This window comes from Chelonia mydas, chromosome 2, assembly GCF_015237465.2.
Source record: "Chelonia mydas isolate rCheMyd1 chromosome 2, rCheMyd1.pri.v2, whole genome shotgun sequence".
NCBI classification, from domain to species: domain Eukaryota; kingdom Metazoa; phylum Chordata; order Testudines; family Cheloniidae; genus Chelonia; species Chelonia mydas.
The window spans coordinates 169,140,056-169,163,196 of record NC_057850.1 but is presented as its reverse complement, the minus strand read 5'-3'; the positions used below and the strand labels follow the sequence as shown (position 1 = coordinate 169,163,196).

Sequence of the window (23,141 nt, the reverse complement as noted above, 5' to 3'; positions counted from 1 at the left end):
CTATTTAAAAAAGGAAAACAATGCAATCATTTCTAAATATACCTTAAAGTGGAATTAATTTACAACTTATCCTTTAAAGCAGAGACTGAAGTCTGATGTGAGTTACTTCAGAAGGCGACTAGCTGATGCTGGAGCGTATTCATGGGGGGGCCACATCGTGCTTCCCACAAACAGAAGGGCCCTTACATACACTGATCAGGGGTTCATCTATCTCCATACTACCATCCCCCTTCCAAACGATTCTCCATATTTTAGTGGGAGGTTCATACTGGGGAAGTGGGTGGAGACTGGACAGTGCGCGGTATAGAAGAGTGAGCTGGATCGGGGGGCAGAAGGATTCACATCGTCCTCCTTCTAGCACCACAGAAAGTGAGTATAACATATAATACAGCTCCATCCTTTATTAGCTTTTCTGCTAGCCGTCCCACTACCATGGCTGTCCTACCATTGCCCTGACTTCCCATGGATCTGAAGAGATCCACACCAATCCTGGGGGACCTACCCGGTTTAGAGATAGGCCTTTTCTGAGATGGAGCTTCCCTCTCTCACAGCTCCCACAGGTTTTTTTGATGGGTGGGGAAGCTCTGGGCTTACTTTACTGCAACTACTGATATTGTCTGGCTCCATAGCTAGAGTTTTCTAGAATATAAAACGCTTGAAGAGTGAGGTAATGCTGTTGCATTGTCTAGTTTACAGTGTTTGCACAACAGGGGTTTTTGGTAGGGGAGATCTAACAATTCCCCTGTGACCATTGGAGATCTCCTGTTTTGGAAGAGGGGAGATACGCTATGGGAAAGCCACACTTTGCCGTGAGGATAGCAAATTGTTATTATAGGTCCAAACATTCCCTTCTACTGCAAAATCCCATGGTGGTAGTGGGGGAAATAATCCAAAAACTGCATGAAGAGATGCTTTCAGAGGCTCTGTCTGATGGTTTTCTTAAAGAGGAAGAGTTCATGGAAACCCTATGGTGAGTGCATGTTACAGGTGCAGTTCTGTCCTGATCTACAGAGGATCTGAATTGTTACAGCCTCCATCCAGAGAGGCTTGGCTCATAAACTCAAACTGTAGCAGCTCTAGAGTTCCTGGTCCAATTCCTATGTGTTGGCCAAGATCGTGGCTATCACATGGGAGGGGTACAATAAATCCCATGGATCCCAGTAAATCCTAGGTGATGGCCTCCCTCACTTTCTGGAAACTGTTCTTGGTTGCCCTTAGGAGCTGTGCTGACACTGGCTACTTCCCTTGTGGTTATTCATTAGGTAGACCTACATTTAGCATCACAAACCATCATATAGGTTTCTGCTTGAAAATTTCCCCACAAGGGGCAACTGATTTCTAGCTTTGCCGCATCAGACTATTCCCAATGTTGCAGAGCCCTGATTGCATAAAGTAATTTAGAGGGGCTTTGGTATACTCCTGGGAAGGGTGGGGGCAGTATGCAGCAAATCTGCTGATCTGCTGCAGTGCTGTGCCCCAATCTTCATCACATGTGAGTCTTTTCCTGTTTTCCGCCTTGTTAGAAGAGAGAGTATCCATCCCCCATTTTAACATCCACTGCAGTAATTGTCACAAATAATACTTTGGTAACAATCTCTAGTTCCTTAGGGTGTTTTGTTCCTCCGTGAGAAATTGTGGGTTGGAGTTGCGTGTTGTTTTCTTATTGATGGATGTACCTCTAAAGTTCTGGGGTTTTAGTTCAGCTCAAGTTCCAGGTTTTTGGGTTTTTTTTTTTTTAAACTAATTGGTGCAGGTCAGAAAACTTTCACTTCCTTTCATCAATCACCAGAGGTCAGAAGTTCATTTTTCTGCCTTCAGGAACCAACTGTAATATATTATCCCCCAAATCAAAGACCCTCACACTTCTTTCTTCATACAGTTCCTAAGACCCAAGCTTTTCTTTCTGTCCCTAAAGATCTTGTTCACATGATATCCTGTTTTGGAAGAGGGGAGATATGCTCTAGGGAATTATGATACAAGATGAATGGATGACCTTGAAAATAGAAATGGGACGAAATTTAATAGTACAGAGTGCAAGGTCATGCATTTAGGGACTAATAACACATTTTTTTGCTATAAGATGGGATGTATCAGCTAGAAGTGACAGAGGAGGAGAAAGACCTGGGTGTATTGTTGATCACAGGATGACTATGAGTCAATGTGGACAATATTGCCCCACTTCACAGGGCTGTGGTTGGGATAAATCCATTCAAGATTATAGGGTGTTCAGATACATTAGTAATGGGGTCCATAGAAGTACCTAAGATATTGAATGTCTCCCATGTCACTTCCCCATGGTCCCTGTTTCCCCCACTGTAACAAATTGAATTGAAATTCAAGGTGAAAGCCTAGGGCTGAGCACAATCAATTAGCACACTTATTGATTAAAGGTCTTAATACCTTCTATACTGGGTGCTACAAGGTGTTTTAAAACACATTAGCTAAAACTTTTAAACTCCCATCACCACCTTTTCCCTAGTAGATAGGAATTAGGGTTATTGGTCTAATCTAGCCTCCACTGAAGTGAATGGGAGTCTTCCCATTGATTCCAGTGGGCATTAGATCAAACCCTAATATACCAGGAACAGTGGATTCTAATGCAGTTAGCATTCTGACAAAGATGTTATAAAGATGTGATTGGGATAATTGTTGCCTACAATGCCTATTTTATATTCAAGTTTTATTCAATTATGTGTGGATCCTGGTTTCTCTGAGCAAACTGGCTGGTTTCTGCTTTCTTCTCCCTTCTCATGCTAATTTCTGATGTTCCTTTGAACTTAACTGGCAAATAACTGTCAAGATGTAAGTTCTCTTTGCTTACATCTTGAAGAAAATAATGTTCCTTTGCACAGTAAAGACCCTCTTCTGTTAGGGGTTTCTCAGCTGTCTTTCCCCTTGCAGTGTTAGAACAAAAATCTCTCTCCTCTTTTCAGTCAGTCTCAAATAAATGATGACCACATTTTCACCATAATTCCAGTATAGCAATATGTCAGTGAAAACACAATCCCAACTATACATATAAAATGATGGGGTCTAAATTAGCTGTTACCACTCAAGAAAGAGATCTTGGAGTCATTGTGGATAGTTCTCTGAAAATATCCACTCAATGTGCAGCAGCAGTCAAAAAAAGCGAACATGATGTTGGGAATCATTAAGAAAGGGACAGAAAATAAGACAGAAAATGTCATATTGCCTCATGGTGTGCTCACATTTTCACTACTGTGTGCCAGTGTGGTAGCCCCACCTCAAAAAAGATATACTGGAATTGGAAAAGGTTCAGAAAAGGGCAACAAAAATTATTAGGGGTATGGAGTGGCTTCCATATGAGGGGAGATTAATAAGACTGGGACTTTTCATCTTGGAAAAGAGACGATTAAGGGGGGATATGATCAGAGGTCTATAAAATAATGTTGTGTTGAGAAAATAAATAAGGAAGTGTCATTTACTCCTTCTCATAACACAAGAACTAGGGATCACCAAATGAAATTAATAGGCAGCAGGTTTAAAACAAACAAAAGGAAGTATTTTTTCACACAATGCACAGTGGAACTCCTTGCCAGAGGATATTGTGAAGGCCAAGACTTAACAGGATTCAAAAAAAGAACTAGATATCCTCCATGAACCTAAGGCCATCGATGGCTATTAGCCAGGATGGGCAGGGATGGTTTCCCTAGCCTCTGTTTGCCAGAAGCTGGGAATGGGTGACAGGGGATGGGTCACTTGATGATTACCTGTTCTGCTCATTCCCTCTGGGGCACCTGGCATTGACCACTGTCGGAAGACAGGATACTGGGCTAGATGGGCCTTTGGTCTGACCCAGTATGGCCGCTCTTATATTCCTATATATAATTTGATTTCTGGAGCGATGGTATTCCTTTATCACCCCAAGAGTTTTCCATTTCAGTGCGTGCACAAATCATGAGTTAGGATTAAATCTATGTTCTAGCTCATACTGCAAAGACCTTGAATCACATTTCAAAAGATATTTCATGCGGTAACCAGGCCTAGTGCAGAGGGGCAGCACAAGACCTGTGTACTGCTTACATTTTCACCTGATGGAGTGGCAGTCAACGGGCAACTAATCTGTCATCACTTTATGCTGCTATCTGATATTGGAGTACTACAACAGTCCTTCCATATGTCTGAATAAAAAGATGTGTCTTTCTCAAAGAATCTCTGTACATAAAGAGGTAGATGAATAAAAAATTTCAGGCCCCAATTCAACTAAGCATGTGTCTAATTTTAAGCCTGTGTGAGTAGTCCCACTGAAGTCAATAGAAAAAATGTCCAAAGTGCTTAAGTGACTTTCAGTTGAACTTAGGCTCAATCACGTATTATAGTATTATTATTTATATTATGGTAGTGTCCAGGAGCCCCAACCATGGACCGAGACCCTATTGTGCTAGGTGCTGTACAAACGCAGAACAAAAAGACAGTGTCTACCCCAAAGAACTTACAATCTAAGTACTTAAACATTTTCCAAAACGTGCCCAATGGAACTACTCACATGTGCTTAAAGTTCGGCATGTGCTTAAGTACGTTGCTGCAAAAATGCACCCACCACGAACACCCATCGACTTTTTTGTTGGTAACAAAACATGAAACACTCAAAATCTTAGCATATCTGTACCATAATAATTGCCGAACAGTTTTGAGGGGAAAAAATAATGTTTCATAGGCAAACCGTGGGGGAAACAAACTAACACACATTGTTTGCAATAGGAGACAACAGGTGTCTTTTATACAAGCTGTCATTAATGAAGAATAACTTCTGTTTTTAGTGGTACCATGATCCTGAGATGGATCTTTCTTCTATGAAAAAAGAAAAGACAGACCTGGTTATTTGCTAAAAAAAACCAAAAAACCTAGAACATCCAGCAGGTTATGAATATAAAACAAAATATATGTGTAGGTCAATGCAAACACTTTGAGGCTATTGAACTTTCATGAGATTTGATTGTGTTTGGGAGACAAAGTGGAAATCTACTGAAATTGTTTGGTTAGCTTTAACATTTTGCAACATAATCAGACATAGTACATATTGCTATATTTTAACATTTTTGCTACAACACTCAACTATATTTTAATATTTAATAAAGACACTAATAAGTTTATCCAAATCCCCAAAAATTAATTTTATGACATTTTGTGAATATTACCTTTGCATTAATGTTGAGGTTTTCCCCCTCGAGTTTTTTTTCTTTGAACAAAAAGCCTTTAAGTATTAAAAGAAAACCCCCTTTTTTGCAAGTGCATTATTTGTTGAGGCAGAAATATATGTTCAAATATTTATAACTGAGGCCTTTTTGAGCTTTGCAACATATTAATTGGCATTATGAGGCTATAACCCAACTACTGTATAACATTAAAATAGTGTGATAGCCTTTATATCAAAAATTATAAAGCCTTTTATTATATAGTTATGAATATCAAATTGGCTTTTGTGATAACAAAATAAAAAATTAGTCACGTGACACACAACATAGGACAACATACATGACAAACTTACAAGTAAAGACAAATGGTACCAGAATTGGTACCATAAGGCCATGTATTTTGGAAAATGAAAAGGTAAAGCACAGGGTTAAACATTTAGTTAAGCAAGATATTACTTTTTTGTTTAAAACTTTTAATAAGGCTTGATTAAAAATTCCTGTTAGGTTATTTGCCAACTTCGTTGTATTAATTTAGTTAACTTAATGCAGTTTCCATTACTTTATGTTACCTTTACATTTAAGGATATTACTATAAGGGAACAAGGAAAACCCATGTTTCACATATTAGTGGCTAGGATTAGAAGCAGAGTTAACATTTCCGTTGCTTGGCAACCATATCTTCAAGAAAGTTAAAAGTACCATTAGCTATTGCATTCCTGAAGGGTTAAAATAATTAATCAGATTTATTTAAAGTTACCACCTCAAGCATTTTGATTTCTATGTTTTTTTCCTGTTTCTCCATTTCTTCCTGTGACTGGGGTTTCTGTAACAACTGTAACGTCCAACTTTTAAAACAAAGAGGGAAGAAGTGGGGAGAAAGCAAGGTAGGATGGGAGAGAGATCTGAGCCAAGAGAGATTCATTAACTGTGAGTTCATTCTAAAGTCTGAGCAGCAGCAGCGAGTTTAGCAAACTGACAGAGGACATAAAGGAAAAACTTGACTTGTATGGAAAATATTTGTGAAAGAAGGTTATATTATTAGCTCTGAGAAGGAAGTGGGGTTCTGTGGGTTAGAGCAGGGGGTCTGGAAACTCACACCTCTGGTTTCTATCCTAGATTTGGGAGGAGAGTGAGAGTTACTACCACTCCCGCAAAACCTGAATTTATTCCCCCAGTATCTGGTGCTTTTGTCTGCATGCCCAGTGGATTACCGGTATACCCTTCCCTTCTGCAGTTAACTATTTCTGGGCAACTCCACGCATTAATGGATCAAGTCTAGGTGTCAACCTGCTCACTCTCGGTTTATTATTTCTATACCATCTTTCTTCCAACCCCCGCGAACAAATCACAGCCTCTCTCAAGATGCTCTGTTAACCGTACCATTTCCTCATCCATCTTATCTACCAATCTAGTCAAATCATTGGATAATTCTTCTCCCTCTGTGCTTACTTCTCCCATTCTTACAGGCCTCACTCTAAGTTTCTGCTTACATTTTGCCAGAACCTGGTTCTCATCTCATACGGCGGTGGTTGCCTCGCCCATGGACTGTCTGGTGACTGTTGCTTTGGGTCATTCCATTTTGCCAGGGCCACCTGTTTCCATTTCTGTCCCCATCCTTCAGGCACTATATAAGTATCCAAAGCCTGTTGTTGCCCACCTAGATTTATAGTAAGGGACAACACTTCTCTTTTTTTGCAGATTCTCTACAGCTGTTTCCAATTTATATCCTGTTCCTGTGCCTGCTGTCACATATCATGCATCTGGCCTGCTTGCTGCCCTGCTAGCAGAACTTGCATTTTCCAGTGCTCCCTTGCTTCTTCTGACTCTTGTTTTGTTTCTGTTACTTGCCCCACCAATTTTGTGGTGTGTTGTCTTAGCTATACAACAACCATGGCTGTAGTTTGCAATATTCTACATTTCTGACCCTTATTCTTCTTCAAGACTGCCTCTTCCATGCCCTCACAGATTCCAGTCCATGTTTTCCCACTTTCTTTTTTGACCTCATATGGACCGCGCATGCATCTATACCCTATCAAATTCTGCAGGGATTTGTAGAGTGGAGGGATTTCCTAGCTCCAAGTTTTCTGCCATCTACAGTTGTGACCTAAGAGCGGGCAGCTCACCACTTACCAAATCAGCAGTCAGGGTCACCAGTGTTGCTAGTGCTGTCAGGTGTGTCTGTTCTTTGCTCCTCTGCTGTTCGTGGAGCTCTAGTGTTGGCTGCACCAGAATAGCTTGCAGCTCGTTGATTCAGCAGGCCTCAACGTTAATCACGAAGAAAGACCACAGGTTTGGTTGCGAAGGCACTTGTCCAGGTTTGTTGTTGACAAGGTACAATATCGGTGCCCCAGCTCAATGGTACAGGCACGCTATGTCCATGACAAGGTACCAGCTCAGTCAGCATGATGCTGTCCCCTAGGCCAATACAAAGATGCCCCTCTTCCACTCTTCTTTTATACCTTGATACAAACAAGTTACATATAACATTTCAGATGCTTTTCTTTACCACCCTGTACCTTGCACCTTCTAGCTCGAACAAAACATCCTCATCCATTATCCTGTCATTCCATCCTTATTTTACAAAGGGTCGGGGTGTTGTTGTCCCCCCATCTCGGGAATGTGTTTACATAGTTTCTTAAGAGAGCTGTGTGCTTTTGTACCATCCCCTCTGGTCAGGAATGTGCTTACTTGGTTAGCCCACTTGGCTCACAGCCTACTTTGGTTCATACTGTTAGCCATGCCTAGGGCTCCAGCAAGGCCTACACTATGTAAAACCAGCTATCCTGACATTGGAAATGATAGTTGCATTTTTTAAATTTTAAATGCCTCACCACATTATATATAATTTTTTATGCTTTTCTTGAAAGGAATGAAGAAAACTAACAATGTTATTTTACAGTGAAGTATTTTAAAGCAATTTACAATATTTCTTACCAATGCAATCTAAATAGTTCTGAGTAGGCTGGAAAGTAAATCACCTCTACACACCATCCTTTTCTCCTGTGTACTCTGGGTGAAATCCTGGCCCCGTTTAAGTCAATGCAAGTTTTTCCATGGACTTCAATGGGAGCAGGATTTCCTCCTTTGTATCTATATTAATGTAGTCAAAGGTTCTATTTTGAACATACTAATTATATATATATTCCTCCAAGAGAGGGCACTATTAGCCTTTCTATTAACGTTCTCCAAAAACTCTCCTAAAAAAAAAAATTATCTAAAATTTTTAAAGCTATGTTATCAATAAGTACTGTAATATATGTATTACACACATATTAGACCATATATAGAACTCTATAGGTTGCCCAGCTCTTTGTGATGAATCACTTGGCTGGACTTTACTAATTGCTACTCCTCTTTCATTCAGGTGCTGCCTGCAGGAGATCTGTTTGTCTGAAAGATGTTGTCAATCACACTGGTAAGAACTGTTTCCTAGTTACATCCTCTAGATTCAACTTGCTCGATTCCACTGGGTATTTTTGGTCTCCAAGATCAATGTGGGATGTCACATGCCACAGTACTTGCTGTGCTATCATCCACAGGGACATGAGAGAACTCTGAATTCCACGGCATTTGACAGTTGAATTATTAAGACCCATAGGCCTAGATCTCCACCTGGTATAAACTGGTGTAGCTCCAAAGAAGTCAATGGGACCAGGCCAGTTTGCAGCTTATTCAGTACTTTAAGTGTAGTTTATGCATTTACATGGTGGTATTTTACTTCGATCATCATTATTTTTTAAATGTTAGCTGTGAAACAAGAATGAAAGTCACCCATATAATCATCAGCACCCATCTAAGTGTGCCAGAGACAAACAAGTCCATTCTTACTGTTGTGGAACTTTAATGCACATATCACTGTCAAAATTACTCCAAAATTACAGTATAAAAATAATGTTATATGGTCTGCTTACTATATTAAGCAAACATAGGAGGACTGCAACTTATGAGACTGATTCATCACAGCATTGATCCAGCTTTACATTGATGTAACTCCATTGAAGTCAATGGCATTACACTTATTATTAGTGTTACCATAGCACCTGGGAGCGCTAGTCATAGACACTTGAATTATATAAGTACACCAGCATTAAACTAGAGTAACACAGTAGGGAATCAGGGCCTAAAGGCTAACAGGAATTACAGGTTACTGTGTATATAGAAACAGTTTTTAAAGCCTTTATTTCACCTTTTATGCAGAACATGAGCAAAGACCCTGCTCTGCATTATGGGCTATCAGTATGCAACATTTTATATATTTTTTTAAAATCATACCATGTTAAGATGTGCTAAAACCCTACAAGTTGCTTTCATTTTTTAAACTAGCTAAACTGCTTTAAGCAATCAATAATACTTTACGCTCCCATTTAAAAATTAGTTTTAAAGCACAGGGCTTTCTGCTTTGAGAGCATGTGTGCTAAGCGTCATGTAAGATGAATATTTAAAGCTGGATTCTAGCCTCCTGAAGACTGGTCTAAACCAAAACCCAAGAGCCAATCTTCTCCCCTGCCCCAACACTGGGAAAGTTCAGATCCACAACTGGGGTGCAGTCGGTGGAAGGCAGGGTACCTCGCTGCCTGGGTCCAGGGAGGGCCAGTCCACCTCATTCAGTCTCTGGACCTCGCTTGCTGTGGGAATCATTGAGGACTGTCAAAGTATGGCTCAAGCCTGCACTCAGGTGGAGCTGTAAATAGTCATTCAGCCTACACTCTGGTACAGAGCGGGGCAGTAAACAAAGTTTCTCAGCTCCAACCTGTACTCAGGTGGGGCTGCAAATAGTTAAGGAGCCCAGGTTCTGGTTCAGAGCTGGACTGGAAACAAAGTCACTCAGCCTGGGCCTGCAACCAAAGTCTGTTACCTCAGGCTTTCCTTCAGCTAGCCTGAGGGAGCAGGAGACTTGGGTGGCAGGGGGACACAGGCCCTCCCACTCCACTGCATCCGGCCCAGGGCCCTAAGGGTGGCGGAGGGATCTGCCACTGCGTCAGCAGGGATCCAAGCCGCAACACGCTGACTCACCCTCTGCCAGCGTTGCAGCCAAACAGGGGTCTACTACCCCTGGGCCACTTCCACCCACCACCCTCCCTGGTCCAGTGAGGTAAGGTGATCGGCGGGAGCCCCAGTTGCCTGCAGAAGCTCTGCCGGGATTGGGCCAGCCAGTGGTCCGGGCCAGCCATCTGTCTCCTGCGGGGTTGGATCATCCCGGAGTCCGGGTCAGTCATCTGCTTCCTGCGGGGCTGGGTCTTCCGGGAGTCCGGGTGGTCCAGGCCAGTTGTCTGCTTCCCCCGGAGTCCAGTCAGTCCAGGGTCCAGGCGGTCCAGGCCAGTTGTCTGTACGCTGAGGGCCTGCTGCCACCTCCCAGCGAGAAAGCTCAGGGGAAGCACCTTTCCTCTCTAGTGGCTGGGCCCCCACTGAGCTGCTGGGTCCTGTCTTTATACTTCTGGCCCTGCCCCTTGGCTTCTGGGGGCAGAGCTAGAGGGTAGGGCTCTGCCCACAAGGGGGTGGAGCCACCCTCTTCCTCTGTGTCGGGGGTGGGGGGTGCGGGGAAGAGACAGTCCACCTCACTACATGGGGTCTACGGCATCAGTCCCAAAATTGCATGGAGGGCCGGTTAGGGGAGGCTGTGTCTCCCCAAACAGCCAGGTGTGGCCCAGCCCCTGCCTCCTATCCAACCCCCCACCACCCACTTCTTGCCCCCTGACGGCTCCCCCGGGACCCCTGCCCCATCCAACCCCCCTGTTCCCTGCCTTCTGACCCCCCCGACCCCTATCCATACCCCTGACCCATGACCACACTCCTGAACTCCCCTGCCCTCTATCCAACCCCCCCAACCCCTTTACCGTGCTGCCTGGAGCACCAGGTCAGGCCACGGCTCTGCAACTGCGCTGCCCGGCTGCCCAGAGCATGGCATGGCACAATGAGGCTGTGGGGTGGGGGAATAGCAGGGGAGGGACCAGGGGCTAGCCTTCCAGGCCAGGAGCTCAGGGGCCGGGCAGGAGGGTCCCATGGGCCGGATGTGGCCTGCGGGACATAGTTTGCCCACCTCTGCCCTAAATGGTATGTACTTTTGTATATTTTGTGGGAAAGATTTAAGTCCTTAGCACAAGCATGTACCTAACTGGCCACCATTATGTTAATACGGTTGCTAACAGGGCTAATGTAATTGTACAGTTGGCTAAAAGGAGAGATGGTTTAGACCCAAATGTCTGACATGAACACCCCCAAATTTTGGTACCATCAAGATCAGAAGAGCCAAATTTGATAGTGTAGTCAGTCAATAACAAAACTATACAAATGTACGATGTTTATAAATAATCATACATATGCTATTTATCAACTCATTGCAGGTTCTTGACCAAAGTGGGCTACACAGAAGTTTCCCTGATGAATACTTCTCTTTCATTAGGGGGTTGGTGTGATTTGTGAGTGAGACAGATATATTCAATTATCCCCTTACATTAAAATAACCCCAGTATAATGCCACTTCCAATAACAGAGCACCAAGATATAAATTCAGCTAGAGCTTTAAGCCAATAAGGTCTCATCGCATACTTTCAACACTTAGAAGACAAAGCGAGGAATGCAATGTTAGGGGATCTGAAGTGAGCTGTAGCTCACGAAAGCTTATGCTCATATAAATTGGTTAGTCTCTAAGGTGCCACAAGTACTCCTTTTCTTTTTGCGAATACAGACTAACACGGCTGTTACTCTGAAAAATGTTAGGGGAGTGCCTCAGAAAACCACAGACCCAGCTGAGACCTGAGAGCACACAAAAACTAGGAAACAGTGATGAGGATTTTATACCCCACTTTTATGTAACTTTTTGGATACCTAGCCATATTTGACCAGGTTCCATGACCAAAACAAGATTGCTACTTGCCTATCATCCATATGTGGCATTCCAGGTCTCCATAATCACACCTATACTTATTCATATTAATAACCTACATCACTTATGTCTTAATGCCTATATTTTATTGCAGTCTAACTGCCTAGTTACCAGCTTGCTAAAGCCATCCCCAGAGAATCCTGCAGTGCACTGTATCCTTTGTGATCCCTCGTTTGTGTCTCAGACTGAAAGTGCAGAATTTATGATCTAGAGTTAGCTTTTGGGGCCTGCAATCCTTTTAGCTAAAACCAGCCTTTAGCAGGACTATCTGCACAAGGCCTTATGCTAATATAATAGGTCTTTAATCATAGCAGAGCCTAATAACCCAATCATAGGAATTGCCTACTTGCCCTTTTGTGTTTCAGCTTAAGCAGCACTACACACCAATCAGTATTATATGCCAGTGGTGTCATTCGACTTAAAGCAAGCTTAAAATAATACAGAAGGCAAAGTCACAGCTCTACAATAGCTTGGGCCCAAAGTTGGAACAGGCTATTGGGATCACGTAGGGTGACCAAGTGCTGGATCGGCCTCTATACTATTGGCCAGTGTTTTATCAGGTCTGCTTTGAACTTTGTAGGGTTCCCTCAGTGGCCTCCCTTTACAAATTCATATTTTCTAACAGAACCATTAACTTTCAGAAATATTTTCCTATAAGCCAACTTCAATTTTCCCTTGTTTCATTTCAGTCATTACTCTGGGATGCTGGGCACATACTCGGGGCAGCTAGCCCCACCCTCCGCTCGCCGTCTCCCCTCCCCCCCATGGTTATGCTCTATTTTTAGCACGCTAGCTTGATTAGAGCTAGCACAGGTATGACTTCTTGAGCTGGGAATTACACACCCCACTCAAAGTGTAGACATATCCTTCTGTGGCCATAAACAAACCCTCTCCTTTTATATTTTTATTCTCAAGTATTTGTAACTCAGTCACATACCCCTTTGCCACCTTTACATATTAACTTCCTTTGCCCTCTCTTCATAAATCAGACCCTCTGATCCCCTTACAATAAAGGGAGTGCTCATATCACTCTTTAGACTGTCATCGATGTTGCTATCACTGAGGTCAGTAGAAACCTATGGGTGCTCAGAACATTTGAGTATCAGGCCTTTTATTTAGTTGCACTATTATGGATTGGAGCCTAACTTTAGGCTTCTGTTTTCGAAGATCTTGGCTCTGGGTTGTGTTCCCAGCTTTCCTATAGTCTTTCTGTTGGATTTCAGGCAAATTATGAAACTTCTCTGTGCCTGGGTTTTCCCTCTTGGATAATAATGCTATTTTCTGCCTTATAGGGAAGTTGTGAGCCTAAATTAGTGTTTAGAGAGACAAGGTGGGTGAGGTAATATCTTTTGTTGGACCAACTTCTGTTGGTGAAAGAGAGAAGTTTTTGAGCTCACACAGAACACTTTATTGAAGTGACCTGAAGAAGAGCTCTGTGTCTTTCACCCAGAGAAGTTGGTCCAATAAAAGACATGTCCTCACCCACTTTGTCTCTCTGATACCCTAGGACCAACATGGCTATTACAGTACTGCAAATTAGTGTTTGTAAATTGTGTGGTGATCCTTGTATGAAAGGTGCTATAGAAGTGCAAAGCATTATTATAACCTGGGAGGGAAACCTCCCCCAGGCTGGACTTACAAATTTTGTATCCATGCAGGGCTCTAGAGATGAGCATCTGCAGCCAATCCACAAACATGGTTTGCAGATATCTGCAGATTTGCAGGGCTCTACTAATCTCTAGAAAGAACAAAATACTACAAAATAGCAAAGTCATATTTCATTACCTTTATTAAAATAAAAAGATCATGCATTAATATACACTAGACATTTCTGAGAACCAGTTATATGAATTTTAAGACTACATAATTTTCTGCATAAAATAAGTCAAGGTGGTTCAGCATACAGCTTATGTAATGGAAGGGGCTGGGCGAAAGGTGCTGGAATGGCTTTTTCTCTGTGTACGAAGTTCATCTTTAAAGAAAAAAATTACTAATTTACAAATAAGTATAATGGGGACTTATCCAGGCTGATCTTGTGCTTCATGTATCCAGTTCCAACTCCTCTGACCTTTTACCATCTCAGCTACACAATATATTTTTCTCCTAGAGGAAGCCTAGGCTAACTTTTCTCTCCCTTCTACATACCCCATAGAAATCTCCATTACATTTAGGACTATGTGATTCCCTTGACCCTTGTATGCAACTCCCATTTAATTCAACGGGGAGTTCCACCATTTGGGTTAATACCCTACATTGGTATGACCCCCACTGATATGGTTTCCCCTTCTCTGCAACCCTACTCATTCATGCTCCCATGTTGTTCGTCTGAGAAACTCTTTCCTATAATGTATTAAAACTAGATTTCATTGTTTGCTTTTTTCATAGGATTATTTACTCTGTTGCCTTGAGTCGGGGGGTTATAAGTCTGATTTATTTATTTTTCCAGGCATTTTTGTGGTGTTATTTCCCCCCCTTACCTACTGAAGTCTTTCGTGGGTTTTTAGTTTAGTTTTATGTTATGTATCTATACCTCCTTATCATGGATTCTTGCTCTGTTAATGCTGGTGGAGCGAGAAACTTAAGAAGGGACTTTTTTTTTTTTTAATAGCATACAGTTTATAAATGGGCAATAGCATGGGCCTCAAAAGCAAAATATCCCGTGGATTTGAGCTTGAGGGTTTGCTTTGATTTTGCTTTGATTGCTATATTTGTGGTAAAAATTAAGGAGAGACATTGCTGTGCATTTCAAAGAGTGCATTTCCCTAGCACCTTGGTAAACAACAGCTGCAATGGCCAAAACTGTTTGTTGTATCATACTGCACTATGAAACTCAAAGAGTGAACACTGAGCATGAGGGTATCGTAAATGTGCTAGAGAGAGGAAAGGTGCCTCATTATTAAGATCAGTAAGCTCTGGTTAAATCCCCATAGTGATACCTTTTCAAAATCTCTCAATAAAAGACTTTTAACATTAGCACTTCCATGACTATTAACCCTACAAACCAGCCAACCTGACTTATTCCCCCCCAAAGATGATACAGTATATTACAATAAATGTTCTCCAAAAATTAAAAACAAGAATAATATACACCTTATTTTTATCACTCAATATACAAACAATCTTTGATCAATAGTATAAATCATTAAACTGTATAAAAGACAGCATTTCTTATTTGTACAAATAGTGCTTTCATAGTTAACTTTACAATGCTAAAAGGTACTCTCTATATGGATATATTGCTTGATAGTTTACTATAACCAAGACATTACTCCCAGTTGATTGCATCATTACAAAGCAGCCTAAAATGGGCACCAGATCCATTGGATCCCTATGCATAATGAGAGGGATTTTCAAAAGCACTCAATATTAGCCTCACTCTGCTCCCACTGAAATCAATGATGAAACTCCCAGTGACCAGAGTAGAAGCAGAATTTGGCCAACAATGGCTTTTCAAAACCCCCAACCTTCACATAGATTCTAAGATATTAGAAGGATGTTTTGGAAAAAAGCTCCAGGACCACTGGGAGGGCTAAGAACATGTACCGTATCACCTACGTATGGACAAATCCCCATAAAGCTATTGGTTAGGTTCAGGGCTGGGGTTTTTGATTTTTCAGCTTGTTCGTAAGGAGGATGAATTACTCTGAGGTAACAATGAGGTGTGGGCCACATATATATATTTGTATATATATAGCAGAACATAAAGGACCAAAATCCTGGCTTCAGGCATTTTGCCACTGACTTTGTTGGGATCAGGGTTTGGCTCAATGCATCATGTGGTTTCTGACAGCAATGTTCCAGATTGTTTCATTCGTTCTTAAAGAATCCCTTTCTTTGACTTTGACACTACTGAATGTTTGCTATGCATTCACTCCTACCTGAATACCCTAAGAATATTACATCCTTCTCTCAAAGTCACCTTAATTCCCATTAACATTAATTGGAAATTAGAACCATAATTCCCAATCCATACGTTTAAGGACATACCGGTGCCCTGGAAACCTGTGCAAGTTTCCAAAGCAGGCAGAATGTATGGCAGGGAGACAAAAGTGTGTCATGAAAATTTCACGCTCTCAGTTCACACCCCATATTGAAAGAAATAATGTAATCAGAAACGTGCTTGCTACAACCTTCCCCAGATGAAAAGCAGGGATCCAATCACTTCAGTATTTGCCACTCAATTTTTTTTTCCTGACACTGATCCAAAACTTGAAGTCCTTGTTCAGTTTTCAGTCAGTCCCTATTTGGCCCAAAGTCCCCTTAATTTAACGAGTGTTTTGACTGAGCAGACCATGAGTCATAATTGAATAAAGACATCAGATTTGGCCCACGTGCTATGCATGGCTCCAGTTGAATCACTGTGCACAGCAGATGCTTGTTCTCATGAAAAGCCCCATTGACGTCAGTGGGGCTCAGTGCAGATCCTTTTGCAGGATTAGGGGGCAGCGATTCCCTCCCCAATAAAAAGCTGTGGAAGTGATGATCAATTGGCATTTTGATTAATTACTTTAAAGCAAGAAAATAAGATGCATTCTCTTTGGTCCTAATGCAACCCATTTAAAAAGCTACGTAAAGGGGTCTTGTTTTTCTTTTATATAAATACTTTTTTTCCTTTTTCCTTTTTTTTTAAAAAGACTTTTAAAAGGCATATGTTAGAGCAGAGAAGAAACAAAACTCACTGGGAAAGCAAAGCTAAAAAAATGGGATTTCAATATAAAAATCCGGTTTAGTGGTGATTTAACAACAACATTACCAAAGCACTCTGGTGAAGGGTCCCGCTTGGCAGTATAACTATACAGAGTTTAAAATTTCATTACTATACATTTTCTTCAGGAAGGGGAATACAAACAGATACATTTTCTCACTTAGTCCTGACGAAAGTGTTTTCTCACAGAGAAATGTGTTTAAAAAGAAAAAAAAAAAAAAAAGAGACTAGGGCAATTTTACCAGCGGACAGTGAAGAGGTAGTGGCTTGTGTGCTATAGGTGAGGTTAAACTTCTAACCTGAAAAATGAATGCTTGTCAGGAAATGCAAAGTGTCTTATTGACATTCAGTTATTCATTACCAAACAGACGGAGGACACCTCACGCACTTCTATGTGAAGTGCTTGAATCATTTGGAGTGCTGTGGTCCTGTTAAATTGGATCCGGAATACACATACTTGATCTTCTATGCATAGGATAAAATTCACATTTGTAGCACAAAGCCTGAGTAAATGGGTTTTGCACCAACACAAAAAAACACAACCCGCCCCCCTCTCCCCCCGACTTATGTGGAAGTTGAGGGGATTTTCCTCCCAATCAGCAGGTAGGGCATTGGGCACCTGCTTAGCCACTCAATTGCTGCTATCATCCTGAGCTGAAGTAGTAAGCAATGACTGCTATGGCTTCCCCTGTAAGAAAATTTTGGGCCAGTGGATCTGTATTGTGTGTAGATTCCCTGGCTATGGCCCCTCTATATAATTCTGCCTACAGCCACCCCATCCCATGCAGGCCTGTTTCCTTTTCAGAGGAAATGCAACGCTATCTATCACTTCAGGGCCCTAAAGATCAGCTGAATGGAATAGGAAGGAGCAGCAAATCAACTTTAAAGATTAAAAAAACGTGAGGAGCGCCATGTAGTCCAAAGTAGTCTGACCAAAGAAATTCATCAGGTTATTTCACTTCACTTGGAAGTGAGACAAGGGCATGGGACCCTGCAGAAAATTTACTTCTTACGATATATTGAAACATTTTCAGACTTTCCCAAGCCAACTCCTTCCCAGTGCAAAACAATTTACAACCAAGTGTGCTATAGTACACTGCACTGTACACAGAACACTGAAAAACAGCAAATGAACTTGAAAATTCTGACTTAAACCTTGAATTTCCTGGTATTTTGCAGTTTACCTTTATGATGTTGAAATGTGGTGTTTAAAAATAGCAGTTTAACATTAGTTTCATATTAGTTGCCAAGCTAGTGATTGTGGTATGGTAAGTACACACGATGCTGTTCAGTGTCATTCCTCTTTATGCGAGAAATTAGAGGCAGTATTTTAAAACTCCCTCCCATGTGAGAGTCTATGAGCCTTTAAAAGCTGGTGTGGTCTGGCAGGTCTCCCTCTATTCAGGCATATTTTTTTAAAGAGACATTTTATGCCCACAACTCCTGATAGAGCACCCTTTAAAATGGTTCTGGTCTATCATGTATTAGTATTTAGGGAAACTCGTTTATAATGGACCTGACGACAGACTCTTAATCATAATGGCATAATTGGTGCTGCCTTCTTATTAATCAGCTTGCAATTTTAATTTCCTTACAAACTGCTCAAAATTAGAATCTGTGTTTTGCTCAGATATTGCAAGAACATTCTCCTTCAGCTACTCTCCTAGTTTTAAACTGGAGGAGCTCTGATCACTTTATAATGGAGACCACTCTGAATGCCCAGGAAAAATGCAAAAAAAAAAAATGATATAGTCTACGTTATAATTAGGTTCTACTCTAATGTTGCAATATTTTATATAGCAGTACATCTGGAATCACACTTTAAATATAATTAAAAACCTTTTCTTGTTCTACAGACCTTCTCTATAATACAATAATCATGAAATCCCATTCCAACACAGCAACTAATGCCCTCATTTGACAAAAACAAGTGAGCAACTTGGGTACCAGTGAAAGATTGCTCAATTATACCTACAGTCTGTTTCATATCAGTTGGATCCTAGGGCTAGATTCATAAATCTTCTAGCAAACTGGTTATGGACAAATAAAGCTATGTGGGCTTTGTGATACTTCACTGGCCACTTAGGTTTGTTTGATTGTTTTATTGTAGATCACTGAGTGGTGACACGCTGCTGTTTGATAATCATATGAAACTGTACAATTTACTCTGAAATCTAGCACACTAGGGGAGGTGATCTGCAGGAGATCTTGAAGTATAGTTTATCATTGCCTTTATGCCTGTGTACAAGCGCATATGCTCACTGTTGCCCTTTAGTGACTTTCCCACAGAAAGGATAAGGGACTTTAGACTGCTATCGGCTGAGATGGTTCACCTTCATCTCAGCTATAGAGAGGCCTGACTAAATGGCCTGAGATGCAGAAGAAGGGTTTTAGTCCTGGATTCAGTATAACAGCAGTTTATCGGGATTCCACAAGGTGAAAGTGCCGCATAACTCCCATTGATTCGTTTAGATTTCTACAATACAAAGTGGAATCTTTGCTGCTGCACAATTCATGTGCCCCAGAAAAAAAATAATCAGATAATTTAAACCACACATTTACTTATTTTAAATAGCACTGAAGTGGTTTGCTACAATGAAGCTGAGCTGATATGCTAATATGCTCACTGCTCTTTATTTCTGTTGGTCTTTGAATAACTTAGGGCTGCTTATTAGGAAATCATGACACATTTATCAGATTTAAAAATATTGTTAGTTCATAAACCTAGAGTCTGTACCACATAAATTAGGATAGGTCATAAATTACAGACAATCTTGCATCAGAAGCTGGCTCCTATATTCTCTCTGCTATGTTTTCCATTAAACAAATAAATTAAAAAAAAAAGAGAACTCAACCTTAGATTTCTTAAACACTCTTAAAGAATATAGCTGCATGACTCTCATTGGCTTTCATGGTGGTCATGTTACAAAGTCCTCCAGGAACCATTTAAAAAATGTAGAGAGGTTAATCTATATTAAATAGTTTCCATGCTACATAATGCTGGTAACTTAGCGCTACTTTTTTTTTTTTTTTAAATAACCATTTTTAAAGCTAAAAATGTTACTGAATCATTTTGGGAATGGCGTTGGAAAGGCTGTAGGAAAAGATGTAGTATTGTACCGTACTGTATTGCTTTGAGTAGTAAACTATCCATGATTTCTGTTAAAAAGTCGTTTGACAAACATACAATCCCCTTGTGAGTTTGTTAATGGGGAAAAAAAATAAAAAAAAGATTGTTAAAATGACAGTGTGTGTCGATGTGAGCGTGTGTGTGTCTGGCACATTTTGAACATGGCATTGGGACAACATTTTGCTCTCAGGTACACCAGTGTAGATCTGGGGTAAACTGTACTTGAGAGCAGAATTTTTTTCAATGTTTTAACTACAAGGAAATAATACAAGTTGTTACCTATTCTCTGTAAGGCTGCGGCTGGGCTCCAATCATTGTGAGTGAGATGTGCCCAAAGTGGATGACAATAAATGTGTTTTGATCAAATTTGCTCTCCGGCTCTAGACTCTGTACTGTTAGCGACACATTATTATACGTGTCCTGGTTTTCAATGGCAGCCTGCATTGCATTGATCTAACAGGAGATATTTTACACTGCCAGTCTTCATTTCCCCTCCTCAAACAAACCTGCCATGACAACATTTTAAGGGCTTTGGTCCTGATCTGGATACAAATGCAATATTTCAGCTGGAATTTACATTGAGGTATTCCAAACATAGTGGAGGAGGAGTGAAATTTGACCATTCCCTGATGCTATAGGTTGCATTGATGTCTCAAGTATAAATATTACATATTTTCTGTTATAGTTTTTATGTCATCTCAAGTAATTTTCCAATGATTAACTATTAATTATGGATCTTAGCATGCAAATTGCTTGATTCACATCTGGCTTCAGATACAACTATTTGGCTAAAATATTCTTTCCATCAAGGCAGTGGAGGGATGGCTCCATATTACTATTACTCTTTGAATCAATGCTTTAACTATTTTTTTGCTACTCCTTTCAAAGAAGACAGCAAAAATGTTATCAAAAGGTATTAAAAGAACTTCAGGAGTTTTAAAAACTACACACAACTTAAAGAGAACCAATCTCTAACTTTTTGTGCTACAATGGTTTTATATACAATAGATATATTGTATATTTATTATTAAACCAAATATTGATTTGGATTATTCCACTGTGACAATTAGACGACCAGGCTTGGACTTCAAAGAGGCCTGTGGCATTCCCAGCCCCCAATTTCAGAAGAGTAAACTAAGCAATTGCATTCAAACACTTCAGACTATTCTTTTTCCTCTTTGATGCATTATTACTGTATTTTCTTTGTACCTAGCATAAAAGAAGACCACCCTAACACAGCAGCTGTAGTCATGTAAGAGACAACAGATTCCTGCACAGTGATACAGCAATTGGCAATATTCTGCCACAAGTTTAACAGAGTATAGTGGTGTATTTCCCCCCCTTTTCTTTGCAATTTTTATACAGGAAAAAAATTTTTTTTTACTGAGCTACTTAAAAAAACAAAACAAAAACAATCTCATTTCCTTTGGTTGCATTTTTTGCATTTTTGTCTTAGCCAAGTTTAATTTTGTGCAGTTGCATTCGGATCACCAGCTCTCACAAATAACCCAATTAACACCTTTTGCATTTCCTTGCCCTTTAGGGAAAGTTTGTCCAAATGCGATTGAGACAAAGGGAATTGACACTTCATTTTTCAGTCATAGCAACATCTTTAAAAATTTTGTTAAAAATGTAATTTGACAAATCTACAGCTAACCAATGGAATGGAAAAAAGAAAGGCTTGCATTCAACATACAGAAAACAGACTTGTGAGTACTTTATAAACATTTACAAACAACTCTTCTGTATGCTGAGTTCTTCCTGCTGGACTCCAAGAGTAGTGGTCAGTAAAGTAATGTGTGCTGCCATCCAGTCCTTGTGCTAAATACACTGTGGGTTATAAAATTTCACCAAACCTGTTCCATTTTAAAAACCACTTCATCAGCAGAATCTCCACACTTCTCTCTGACTCATTTTTTTCCTGTTTGTACCAGTACAGTAAATGAAGTCAATATTTAAGATCCAATAATTTGGAACAGCTATCCAACTTTCAAGAGTTTGAAAGGGATTTAATAATGTATTGCTTTTTTTTTTCCCCTCGTGATCCGAGAGTCACACAACAGTACAACAAGCAAGTGTCTCATCTTGTAAAAGATCCAAAAATTCCATTAGAAATGTTTATAAAAATAGGCATTGTAGAAAGGAATTCTTACAGTTAATTCCAAATTGGTTTTTATAATGCTACCATTTGAAAACAGAAGGAATGCATCTGCAATTTCTTATCTGCAGGAAGTTCTTGCTGTAGTCCAACATGCATGCATGTGTATGGTATGTGCCTAAGTTATGTATGTGGATGGGCAAGGAAAAGCCCAAAATATATAGTAAAATCAGCTTGGTGAATTCAGCCCACCAGCTTGAAAGGAAAAGCGTGTCTGTCAGTGAATTGTGATTACTCTTCTGTCAGTTCATAGCTTGATCCTGCAGCAGCCAAGTTGTTCATCTGGATTTTAGTTTGTATTACTGCAAGAAGAGAGAATTTTTCTGTGGTCATGCTGAGGCTTCAATGTATTCAGTTTTTGGTGCTGCTACCCTTAAGTATTCAGGATTTTCTGCTGCAGGAACTTTAAAGATGCCATTAGGCTTAGTTTCCTTAGGAAAGTAGTCCTGTTGGTAGTCAGGATTGTCCAGATTTATTTGGTGATTGGCTGTTTGGTCCCAGTAGGGGGAGCTTTCAAAAACCGTTTTGACAAAAGGAGACTGGTTTGTGTTGAGATACTCTGGGTTGTCCACTGCTGTGCTGTGGGAATTCTGATAGCTTGAAGCTGGAGCGGGATTTGGGTTTACTGGGAGGGAGACGTTGTTGTAGATTGGATTCTGTACTACAAATGCTGATGGTTTTTTGGGGATTGACTGATTGACATATTCTGAGATTAAAAAAAAAAGAAAGAAAGAAATTAAGATATGTAACTAATGCAGTCCTTTAAATGATCTGATGTGTATTTTTAATATATGTGGAAACAATCTTTTCCCACATCAGCCCACAAGTCATTTGGATCTTTCTCAGGATTCCAAGACTTAGCCAAAGGCAGGAAGTTCCATTGAACAAAGGTTCCAGGAGTCAGATTTTCAAAGCAGCCAAGGGAATTAAGCCACACATTTTCCATTGCTTTTAGTGAAGTGTGTTTCCCTAAATCCCCATGGAGTGTTTTGAAATCTTATCCAAGGAGTTTAGTTGAGGGCAACCATATATCTGGAGAAGTACTTAAAGATAATGGAAATGCCTTAAAAAAAAAAAAAAGACCAATAGTAACTGAGACCCCATGTCCC

The 23,141-nt window shown here is 40.5% G+C and overlaps 1 protein-coding gene across 2 annotated transcripts in view; it reads right to left on the bottom strand.

Moving 5' to 3' along the window:
- Positions 1-13,810: 13,810 nt before the first annotated feature.
- EGFR (epidermal growth factor receptor) overlaps positions 13,811-23,141 on the bottom strand; it is a 223,370-nt gene continuing 214,039 nt past the window's right edge. For both annotated transcript variants that reach the window (XM_037889981.2, XM_037889982.2), the window contains exon 28: positions 13,811-22,738. In XM_037889981.2, the coding sequence (XP_037745909.1) occupies positions 22,362-22,738 (377 nt within the window). In that variant the 3' untranslated portion in view covers positions 13,811-22,361. The remainder of the gene's footprint in view (positions 22,739-23,141) is intronic.